Source organism: Urocitellus parryii, chromosome 2, assembly GCF_045843805.1.
Source record: "Urocitellus parryii isolate mUroPar1 chromosome 2, mUroPar1.hap1, whole genome shotgun sequence".
Lineage (NCBI taxonomy): Eukaryota > Metazoa > Chordata > Mammalia > Rodentia > Sciuridae > Urocitellus > Urocitellus parryii.
In genome coordinates, this window is record NC_135532.1 from 10,880,194 (window position 1) to 10,892,503 (window position 12,310).

At 37.8% G+C, this 12,310-nt stretch overlaps 1 protein-coding gene across 2 annotated transcripts in view; it reads right to left on the reverse strand.

Annotated features, from left to right (window-relative positions):
- The window catches only part of Pcca (propionyl-CoA carboxylase subunit alpha), a 356,906-nt gene that overhangs the window by 187,562 nt on the left and 157,034 nt on the right, over positions 1-12,310 (reverse strand). For both annotated transcript variants that reach the window (XM_026399302.2, XM_026399298.2), the window contains exons 10-12: positions 12,047-12,149; positions 8,097-8,191; positions 4,179-4,329 (exon numbers count right to left, since the gene is read on the reverse strand). In XM_026399302.2, coding sequence (XP_026255087.1) covers positions 4,179-4,329; positions 8,097-8,191; positions 12,047-12,149 — 349 coding nt within the window. The remainder of the gene's footprint in view (positions 1-4,178; positions 4,330-8,096; positions 8,192-12,046; positions 12,150-12,310) is intronic.

The following is a 12,310-nucleotide window of genomic DNA, read 5'->3' on the forward strand; positions in this document are numbered from 1 at the left end:
ATCAAATGTGGAGAGAAGGCAAGATGCGTAAGAGAAATGATAAGCCAAGGGGTGTGGAGTGTGAAGGTGGATGGAGAAGTGAGTGTCCATCACAGATGTGGGCAGAGACCACTCCAAAGTATGCATAGGCCAAAAGGGATATTCAGGGAAAAGAAAGGAGCCTCATCTCACCCACAGGGAGAGGGCCCTAGCAAGGGGCAGGAGTCCCATTAGGGCCACACGAAGGAAATCTTACTGTGATGCTAAAGTATTGGAATTTTATATTTAAGCCTTGAAGCAAGTGGCTTAAAAAACATAGATAATTCTAACACATAAACTCTGACCACACCGAGAACAAACCCAGTCAAATGGACAAGTGTTCATGTGCCAAATTTGGTGACTTTCTCAGAGGCACATTTCCTTATAGAGAAAACATATTCATTATCTCAAACTTCTCTCTTGAGGAAATTAGTAAAATGAACATGCTCCTCACATTTCAGTTACCAGAAAATACATACAAGTTCTAAAGCTGGAAAAAGTGACAGTTCAGTCAGGAAATTTCAAGTTTAAAAAAAAAAAAAGACAAAAGAAAATTATAGCCCTCCTGGCTCAAACTGAAACAGTAATTAGAGATAAGATACAGTTTAGGAGCTAAAGAATTTGGTGAATGTGCCTTACACATTATAATTTAAGGTTAGTGAAGAAATTTAAAAGACAAAATCCACAGTTAAAAGCACATTTCAATTGCTTAAACAATGTTAAAAAGAAATGTTTAGCATATGTAGTAAGAACGGCTTTCGAATACCATAAAGTCCAAGACTCCTCAATTATGGGCCCATTCACTGATATCCTACCATCAAATACCCCTACACACAAATGAGTTCAAGTCAAAATGCATTTCTTTGACTGGCAGGATCAGAGTTGCTGCAAATAAATAGAAAAGAGAAAAAAAAGATGAGGAAACATTAAATGGGAGACACATGTACCAAAGTGTGGTATCAGCACAGATCAGGACTATCAGATCTGATATGATGCAATCTTTATGAATTGGAGTCTCCCGCCCCACAAACTTATTTATGACCTTTCTTGATGACATAGCACACAATGTCCTGGCAAGCTAGCCAAGATACAAAACATAGGTACCTGGATGATTTTGACTGGCAGCACAGAATTATTTAAATATCAACTATTAGATCTTATGCTAAAATGACTGTAGAACAATCTTGAATAAACTTATGGGCTAAAATAAATGAGCCAGGAACAAATACCAAAATAATAATAATAATAATAATAATAATAATAATAATAATAATACCATAACAGCTGGACACAGTACTGTATGCCTATAGTTCCAGGAGGACTACCTAGACCCAGGAATTTGAGACCGGCCTGGGCAACATAGCAAGGTCTCATCTGAAAACAAAACAAAAACCAAAAAGGAAAAACCACAAGCCCATGGTAACAAACTGCACTTAAAAAATTCAAAAGATATTAGTTGTCAATTCCTTAAATACCCATGAGTACCTCAATTAAACAATCTTGTATTTCTTGTATGTGGAATGAAATACAATGGCTTTGTCACTTCAGTTTCTATCAGAATCATATTAAAAGCTGTTATTCTCATGAAGACATGATAACATCTACCCTTTAATAAAAGACATGATTTTCTAGTTAATTATCTAATTACATACACTTAATTATAAAACACATAAGAAAGACTCTAAATCCAAATAGACCAAGCCAGGTGTGGTTGGTGCACCCGCAGTCTCAGCTCCTTGGAAGGCTGAGGCAGGAGGATCAACTGAGCTTAGGAGTTCCTGGCCAGCCTGAGCAGCGTACTGAGATCCAGGATAGGTGGATGGATGGATGGATGGATGGATGGATGGATGGATGGATGGATGGACAGACAGATTAAAAAACTAAATTCCACAAATATATCAGAGTTTACATTAAATTTCTATGGACCAAACTGTCCAGGCAGATACAAGACAAAGATTGTTGGCTAGGAAATCATACACTGCTTATAGGGACAGAAGTGAAAATGTCTGGCTGACGAGGTCATGTAGAAGAGGATAAAATCAGATACAGAACACAAAAAGGCAACTACCAAAAAAGAGGCAGAAAACTATTTGGGTCTCAGACCTCAGATTCCCTATTGTTGAGGGAAGGACAGGACCACTGAGGAAACCCACTTCAAGGAGACAAGGTCACAGGGCTGATGAAGACAAGGCATGGAGAGAACCCAAAACACTCTTCCCTGCAACCACCAGCAGGCAACGAGGATAGTCACAAGAAATAGTCCACCTCTGGGGAAAGGCCTGAGTATGCAGACACCTTTTGAGAAGGACAGGCTCAGAGGAACTGTGAAAGACCCTCAGGCTCCCAGTGGCTTCTGAAGAACAATCATCTCAACAAAAGAAGACTCAAGGCAGACTTGGCTTCCTCTGGGAGCACCACAGCCAGCCCTCCCAGCCCCAGCCCAATAACGTGTGGAAAGGCACAAGTGTGTTTTCCCCCAATTCTTCTGGCCAGCAGCCTGTAACCCCACCCATCCATCCCAGCCTCTGTGGACAAAGGTGTTTTATGAATGGCATGATGTACTGAATAGAATCCTATCAAAATTCACATCCATCAAGAATCTGTGCATGTGACCTATTTGTACACAGGTCTTAGCAAATATAATCAAGTTAAGATAAGGTTGAGGAATGGGGTGACTCCTAAATCCAATATGACTACTGTCCATATAGAAAGAGGGAACTTTGGGCACAGAGATGCTCAGGGAGAAGTCCAGAAGACAACTGTGCTGTGCTGCCACAAATCAAGGAAGGACAAGGGGTGTCAGCCACCACTAGAAGCTGGTAGAGGCAGGGGTCAGGTCCTTCTCAAGGCCCCAAGGAAGAAACCAATTCTTCTGACACCCTGATGCCGGGCTTTAGCCTCCTGAAATTCGAAAGAATGTGAAATGTGAAATTCCTATTATGTGAGTCACACTTTATCATCATTTGTTATGGTAATCCTAGCAAACAAATGCAAACTCCATAAAACTGGAAGCAAACTAAAATTCTATAGAAATTGAATAGTTAGATAAATAGTGGTATTTTCTTCAAAGGAGTACCATACAGGAGTCACATGAAACACCCTGGAAGAACCTCAAACACACAGTGTCAGAAGTCAAGCCCAAAACAATGTAGAGGATTGAGCCCATTAATACAAACTATAAAGAAAAGAAACAGTAAGAACTAACCATGCTACTTGGGTATACAAAATTTGAAGGAAGAACTATATGGAAATATGAGAAAGTGCTGAGAATCCAGTCAGAAGAGGAGCTGGCGCTAGAGAAGCTGGAAGGGGAATAACTGAGAAAAAGAAGAAGATGGCTAAGAAGTGCTGCAGAAGACACTGTGGAACACGTGCGGAGTTTTGCTTTGCTCAACATCGCATTATGTTCTGTGTGTGTATAGTTCAAAATTGAATAAAACAACAAAAGAAGGAGGAAGCCAGGAAAGCCACCTATTATAGCACTGGCAACTTCCTGAGATCCTGGCTAGAACTGACGGACGATGTCCACAGATGCAGGGGCGGCCACTGGTTTCTGATCCTCATAACAGGGACAGGCCTGGCTGGGCACTGTGACTATCATTCCTGAAAGTTTACTCTAGGTTCCCTTCCTTTCGAAGATTCTGGAAGCACTTACTCCCTTACTATTTGCAATACCTAGCATAGTGCCCCTGAACAGCATATGAACCCTGACAAACTCATGCTGAAAAATTCAAGAAAAAAATCGAAGTGGAATTTCTACTCACCAAATACTATCAGTAACAAAGCAGAAGCCTAAACCCTGATGTTAGGTTCACAGGATTCTTATCTGTCCCTTCTTGGTAGACAGCACAAGCATAAAATCAAAATCTTTATTTAACAGTTTATGAAACTAATTTTTAACATATATTAAAAAAAAAAAAAAAGCCAGACATGGCAACCAACACATGCCTGTAATCCCAGCGACTCAGGAGACTGAGGATCACAAGTTCAAGGCCAAACTCAGCAACACAGCAAGACCCATAGCAACTTAATAAGAGACCATCTCAAAATTAAAAAAAAAAAAAAAAGTTAAAAGGGCTAGGGACATAGTTCATTGGGAAAGTACCACAATAATAAAAAAAAAGGGGGGGGGTGGTGAGAGGAACAGGACCAGGTGTTACCTGCAGTCTCGTATTCATTTCTAGGAAGTAGAAGTTCTTCCTGGAGTCCACCAGGAACTCCACGGTTCCAGCTGAGGAGTACTTCACTGCTCTGGCAAGAGCTACAGCTTGTTCTCCCATAGCTCTTCTAGTCTCCGGATCCAGAAAAATGCTATGGATACAGAAAGCACTCTTGTCAAATTATCTTGTTCTTAAATGTTACTCAGATGTAGATCATCTCTATCAATTTGTGAGTTTACAATGTTCTATTCCTTATATGTTTTATATTACTGCCTTATGCAAAACATGCTTAAACAAATCCATCTCAGACTTTTATAAAACATCTGAACTTTTCACATTATAACTTCAATCCATTTGTAAAATATACAACTATTCTTTAGCAAAATTTAATAAACATATACATTCAGAGTTGCTTCAAGTTAAATTAAGAGAAAATAATTTCTTAGAAACTGGCATAAAGTCAGTCCTCCTTACACATGGATTCCATGTTTGCAAGTTTGTCTACTTGATAAAATCATTTTGTAATCTCAGAATCAATATTTGTAATACCTTCATTGTAATTTATAAATACATAAGCACAGAGGGGAAAGCTTTGAGATGGTTACTATACTGAGGTTGGACAAGGTGACACTCTGCTTCATTTTAGTGCCTACCTCCAAACAGTGTCCTCTTAGGCCTATTTCATGTTCTGGGTTTTTTTTTTTTTTTTTTCATTTTTGTGCATTTTCTCTTTCTTCATTTGTTAGGGAGTGGGGGCTGACCTCACTGTTTACCTGGCACCTGAATACTGTGCTTGAGAGCAGAGGCTGTGAAGGGCCTTACAGAGAAAACCCATTGTAAGATCGGCTCTGTGCAGGTGTGTCATGGTCTTTGGCCTGAATTGTGGGCTCACCATTAATAAAGTAATAACAAAGACTGAATAATGTGCCCTTCAACAGAAACGTACAGGAAGTGAGATTATGAACAACTAGTTGCCTAAAATTGTTGGGTACTGTGTGAAAATGTGATGGCCAGAGGCTTGCAGAGACCTACCCTGTATTTCCTTTAGTAATAATGGTTCAATATGAGCTAATTCAGTGTTCATGACACTTTACAGAACATAGCTGCCACAAATAACAAGGGCCAACTACACATCTAATAAACCACAGCACCTTTGTTTCAAAATCACCTTCCAGCAAGCAAGTAAAGCTAAAATGTTCTTAACAAACCCTGAAGAAAAATGCCATCAGGTAGCCTACATTTTCACATTATGCTTTTATGTAAGAAAGGCTTTGAGAACAAAACATTGACTCCTTTTCTATTAGTGGGTTAAAGTATTTTCAAATAAAATTTAGATGACATGTTATAAAATGTTAGTATTAACTAGCATAATCTCTTTCGTCAATATGCCAAGATTAGTAAGAGTCGCTCTTGGTTTAACTGTGTTACGATGCCCCCTTCTCTACCAGGCCCAGGCCCATTCATTTTGTTTTGCTGTTTTTAATTTTAAAGCAAATTCCAAATTAGTTATCATTTCATCTACAAAAACACCCATATACATTTCTATACGTATTCCTTCATTCTTTTTATAACACAACCACATTTTGAAAAACTAAGCACTCTTTAACACTCTGTGTATAATTAATATCCAATACTCAAATTTCACTGATTAAGTCATAAATCTTTATACAGCTAAATTTATTTGAATTAGGATCCAAGTACAGTGCAGACATTGCGTTTGGTTGGTTTGGTATTTTAAGATTCTTTTAATCTACAATGCTCCTTCTCTTCCCTTTTTTCAGGTAAGGACCAGGTCATCTTCCTATCTCATTCCTTGATTTCTGGGTTTGGCTACAGGCAGCCCAGGTGTCCTTTTACACTAGCTTTGTATTTCCATTCCACAGAAACTGCTAGTTAGAACTCATGCCTGTAACAGACTGATTTGATCATGGTGGGGGTGGGCAAGAATACTTCGAAAGTGGGAAATGAACTTTCTACTGTTTCCCTTTGGTGATGTCATGATTATCAATGGGTTCAGGTGTTATGAATCTTACCTATTAAAAATATTATTCTGCATTAACTTAATAAATATAGGATTTGAAGAATAACTAATGCAACAAAAGAAGAAAACCAATGGAAGATAATGTAATGGAGAATTTTAGTACAGTTAAGAACTCAGGGGCTGGGGATGTGGCTCAAGCGGTAGCACGCTCGCCTGGTGTGTGTGCGGCCCGGGTTTGATTCTCAGCACCACATACAAACAAAGATGTTGTGTCCACCGAAAACTAAAATAAATAAATAAATAGAACTCAATTTTTGCCCTGTCTGGTCTTATCCTTTCCCTTACCATAAATCCTAAGTAGTGAAACACAAAGATAATAGCCAGTTTAGCACTACCTTCAAAGCACAGTGGTAGATTCTTACTTTAGGATCTGAAAACTACCTAGGTCATTTATTTTAACATTTTACAATGCACAGGTACATAGCAAGTCACTACTAACGATCAGTCCTAGCTTTTTATTTTGATTCCTACTGCTTGAAATTTCCCTCTTTTCTCTAAATGAGATGAGATGAGATGTTCATATGAAAAAGTTACATTTCTAGACAGAAGAAACAAACAAAAATCATGATTCAAGGTTCCCAGTCTATGAAGGATTTCTAACCCAGGTAAGACTTGAGTAAATTTAAAACAGAAAGTTGAAATGGAGATGACAAGGCAGGCAAAAACCACAAAGTTGCAAAAGAACTGGATCTGAGCCCATCACTGTTCTGCCAGCGTCCTCTCCCCTGGGCCCCTACAGCTAGAATTTCAGCTGAGCACGTGGTCACGGAAGGAAAAAAGACATTTCCGAGTCTGCAGTTGGCTAGGTGCCTAACTGAAAGGTCAATATCAAGCAAAGAGGACTGCAGCTTCCAGGACCCTTCCTGGGGAAAGACTCGGGGAGGACATTCCTTGTCCTTTCTTCTTCCCTCCTTACGTCGTAGGCCATGTGACACAGGGCCCCACGCCACGTGGCTGCAGTGGGCCATTCTTCACAGTATGGTGGCAGGCTTTTAAGAGCATGCATCCAAAGACAAAGATGTAGAAGCTGGGAATTTCAGGGTGCCTGGGCCAGAAAATGGGACCTGTATTCCACTGGTCAAGTAGAGACAACTCAGTTCCCTCCCCCATCACACCACGAGAAAAGTTCACAGGAGTTGGGAAACATTTCAAACTACTATACCATATATGATTTTTTCAAACTATTACAACTAAAAGATGGTTTAATTTTTACCATTACCTTGGATAAAAACTCTTTCACATTCACTCTTCTCAGAAACCTTACATTGTATCAAGGTATGCTGTCTATGCTAATTAAAGCTAAAGTAGGATTTTTTTTTTTTTTTTTTTGGTGCCTGGTAATTAAAGAAAAAAAAAATCTATGTACATTCAATTGGGAATTTTTAAGAAAAAATATCAGAACATATGCATCAACCAACCTAACATCAACTTAGAAATAAGGCTTCAGGAAACCACCACACAAAACACATGAAAGGTAGGCTAGAGTTTACCCAAAGTGGCTCTGATAAATCAAGCAATGGTCAAGAACTAAGCCCCACAAGTCCTTTCATTGTAGGAAAAAACTGAGGATCCACGTATAAAGCCATTAACAATACCCTTGAAATTCCATGAAATACCAGCAGGTTCTGCACTACCTAAAGTCAGCAGAAGTCAAAGCTGATTATCTACCCAAATTTCTCTTCTTATAAAAACACTTCTTCTTCAAATATTCCTCACTTTTTTGCAATATGGTACTGAAGAAGATCAAGTAACAAATTTTGAATTATAAAAATAGGCATTATTAGAGTCTATGCTAACATTAAGGCAATTTGGGCTAGTAAAATGGAGAAGAAATCTGGAAGATATATGGAAGCAGGTTCATGGGGAGAGACTCTTACCTTGGTGCTTCCTCCACCACCTTCTGGTTTCTTCTCTGAACTGAGCACTCTCTTTCATTAAGCCACAAAGCATTTCCATGTTTATCACCTAAAACCTGAACAAAAAGCGTCACTTGCAGCTGGGCGCAGTGGTGCTTCCCTGTAATCCTAGCAGATCGGGAGGCTGAGGTGGGAGGATCTCAAGTTAAAAGCCAGCCTCAGCAAAAGTGTGGCACTAAGCAACTCAGTGGGACCCTGTCTCTAAATAAAATATAAAATAGGAGTTGGGAAACATTTCAAACTACTGGGGATGTGGTTCAGTGGTTAAGTGCCCCTGGGTTCAATCCCTGATACCAAAAAAAAGAGCATCATCGTCATTTGAAAACACACAGCCACACCCATGGATAATGAGTCCAGCTAACATCTTCCCCACCACACAACAGCTCCTGATTTTTAACATGCATGCCTCTTGAAGCACTCTTTATAGAGAGTTATAAAGAAAACCTTTATATTTCAACAAAATTCAATGAAACATTTTTACCAATAAGGATGCCAGGCATGGTGACGCACTCCTGTAATCATAGTGTGTGTGTGTGTGTGTGTGTGTGTGTGTGTGTGTGTGTTTAGGAAAAGATTCTCATGTTACATTTCACATAAGATATAAAAAGCATTAGAATCCACTGTGGCCTGTGAAGGACCCGAGTGTCGATGGAAGGGTCACACACTTTGGTTGCCTGTGGTGCTTAGGAGAGCCACCACAGATATCTGTTTGTTGTTCACCTTATTCAACGTTTGTTCATCAGGAAGTGATACTTTGTGCATTTGCATGCAATATTTATATGTGGATATCTTTACTGTGATTTGTTTTTATTATATGAAACTGGTGAAAAGATTATGACTTTTCACATTTGTAATAATTGGAAATAAGCTGGGGTTGTGAGGTAAAAGTGAAATCATCTGGACAACCATTTGTACATTCCTGAATGCATATTTTAGGTTCACAGAGGCATTAATTTTATTTCAATTATCAGACCTCCTGGGGCAAGTTATTTTGTTTCTTCATAAATTATAAACCATAGATAATATCATCTTAATATTTTATATGGCTTCTGAAATATCAAATTAAAAAATATTACAGTTGTAACAGGTATAGTAAGCTATAAAATGAATAGCTACTATATGACTGCAACATTAATTTTTAGGAATAAAGTCTATTTAAGACTCAATAATCATTCCAAGTAATGAAAGAAAACATTACAATAATAAAATGCCAAGAACTTGGCATTTTATTTCTAAAACTCAGAGGTAGAGCTAAAAATATTTTAAATCATTAAAATAACTCTAAATGTCCTTTTTTATTCTAGTTGACAAGGAAGTGAAAGTAGGCTTAAAAAATAAAGCAATCCAAAATAACCAATAGTTCTCAGGAATATTTCCAACTGCAAAATATTAGATTCATTTATAGTCTCCAGTTCACTTTTTAAAGTTTTGGGTATTTACCAACCATTGAACAAAAATGATTTGAAGATGATTTTTTGGGAAACAATTAAATGAAAAGTGCTTATAAGAGAAGTTAATCCTTACAGGTACTCTGAGCTGTTTTAACTTTAAATATAGCCCTTTATAGATATACATGCATTGATTGTGGAAAAATCTCTAAGCTACTCTATTTCCTGATAAAAAGCTGCAGGATAACAGAGAGCTCCCAGTAACCCAAGCCATTCGGTACCCTGAGCTGGGCCTGGGGAATGCCTCTTTCCCTCCTTCAGAAATCACTGGACATAATGTAAAAACACAGAGGTGACATTTGCATGCCAGGGCACAGCTTCAGTATTGCAGAAGATGCACTGTTGTTCACGTAAAGAACAACAGGCAATACACACGAATATATGTCACAGTCTGGATGTGGGTGGACATTCAAGAAATAACAGTAGTGCATGCACATAGGAACAGACACCAGGGGACTTGCTTTTGCTGAATACCCTTTATCATGTGCACAAGTTATCTAATATAAATAATTAGATGAAAACGATATAAAAACAATTATTCAAAAACCTTCCAAGTATGGATGGGGGTTATAGCTCAGTGTAGAGCACTTGCCTAGCATTTGTGAGGCACTGAGTTTGATCCTCTGCATCACATAAAAATAAATAAATAAAGTAAAGGTGTTGTGTACATCAACTACTAAAAATATATTTAAAAAAAAAAAACAAAACTTCTGAGTAGAGATCAGATATGGGAACCACTGTGTTGCCCATTTAAGCTACTGGGAGACATTTTCACCTATGTTTAAAAATATCTTGCAGATTATGGGCAATGGCTAATTAAAATACAATAAAATAAGCTAAAAGGCTGAAGCAGTTACTTAATTAGTTAACACAGACCAACAAACATTTATTTGAGTGCCATCAATGTGGTTGCTGGGAAGAGCAAAGAACTAAGACCTAGTCTGTGCCCTCAAGGGCCTCATGGTCGATCAGCAAACTCAGGTATCTAAAGCCTGAGCAACAAGTGGTATTCCAGCACAATGAATTTATTTCACTGCATTCTGAGGTAGTTTTTTACTCAACAAAAAATAACCAAAAGACATAGATCTCAAAAATAGGACATCATATGGGAAAAAAAGGAACAAACAATTATAAATTGTATGATTCCATTCAAAAGAAGCTTGTTTTTGTGGTGGTAGAGAGGGAAGCCGGGGCCTCAGGTATGCTAAGCATAGGCTTTATCACTCAGCTCTATCCCTGCATCCTCAGCCATGCCTGAAGTTTACCTGTGGGGCTTAGAGGTAGAGTGCTTGTCAAGCATGGCAAGGCTCTGCACTTGACCCTCAGCACAGAAGAAAAAAAAAAGAAAGAAAGAAACCCCCTAATCTATGATGCTAGCTGTCAAAACAGCAGTCAGATACGTGCACTAGCCAAGGAGAGGGACCAACTGGGAAGTGGTATGAAAGAATTTTTTTTTTTTTGTCTGTTTCCTTCTTTTTATTTTTTTTATATTTTTTTAAAAATTTTTGAATCTTTTGATTTAATAGAAATTTTCATATCTAGATCTTGTTGGTTATATATTTATACTATATAAAAATTTTATTGAGTTGTACAGTTAGGATTTATGGACTTCGTTGTATACATATGATATCTCAATTAAGAAAATCTAAAACCAAAACCCAACAAAAACAGATCTGGCTAGCCTGGGAAAGAAATAGCTGAGCTCCATGTTTCAGAACTACCACTGATGATATGCTTCCACATTTTTTCTACTCTAGAAAATTTGAAGACTTATAAGATTTTCTGCCCATAAATAGTATCTATGTAAAGTGATCACTGAGTTTTAAATTCAGTGGTTTCTAATTTAATATTCATATTTTATCAATTTAAGTGTGACCTGCCAATTCTTAGTCATAATGTGTAAACTTAGCATGAAGGCTTTTCTGACTAATGAAAACTTCAGCAGAGTTCCTGTCTTCTATGTGTTCTTTTCGCTGACATCCACACCCACAACTTTAACAACTGGATTGAATCTTAATCCAAACAGAAGACGTGATTTGCTCATCTCCATGCAAGCAGCTCCCACCAGAACTCCTGCCACAGTGAAGCACAGACATTTGGTGAACTAAAATGATACAAAGTACAGATCAGGACCCCTTTCCTTTTAAAAATGGTCCAAGATGGCCCAATCTTGGAAAGGGACTGAATGATTCTGCAGGTGGAATATATTCAGCCTGGTAGAGATCTTAGTACTGTTTCTTTTGGAAGGTGGGTTCTATATTGCTTCCATCCCAACCAATATCCTAGCACTTTGACCAGAATTATCCAAGATTCCAAAAACAGGTGGTCAGTTTATTTTGGACTTATTCAAACGTACCGAAACAATTCACAATCATTCTAAATGGAAGAAGGGATATGTTTCCAATAACTTCAAATGATACTGTTTAAAAGACATAATTAGAAAGCACCTTAAAATGCACCAACCTGGATTTCTATATGACGAGGGTTATCAATAAATTTTTCTATTAGTAGTCGATCATCACCAAAGCTAGAAGCAGCTTCTTGAGATGAAAATCTAAACCCCTCCCTGTTAAAAAAAAAAAAAAAAAACAGAAAAGTAATCAGACTAACAAAACAAATACAAACTTCATTATAAAGAAAACAAAAAGAATTAAGTATTTATTTTGGCATATTTCAGAACAAAGCAGAAAAAAACTTAATCAACATACAGATAATTAAATTAACTCT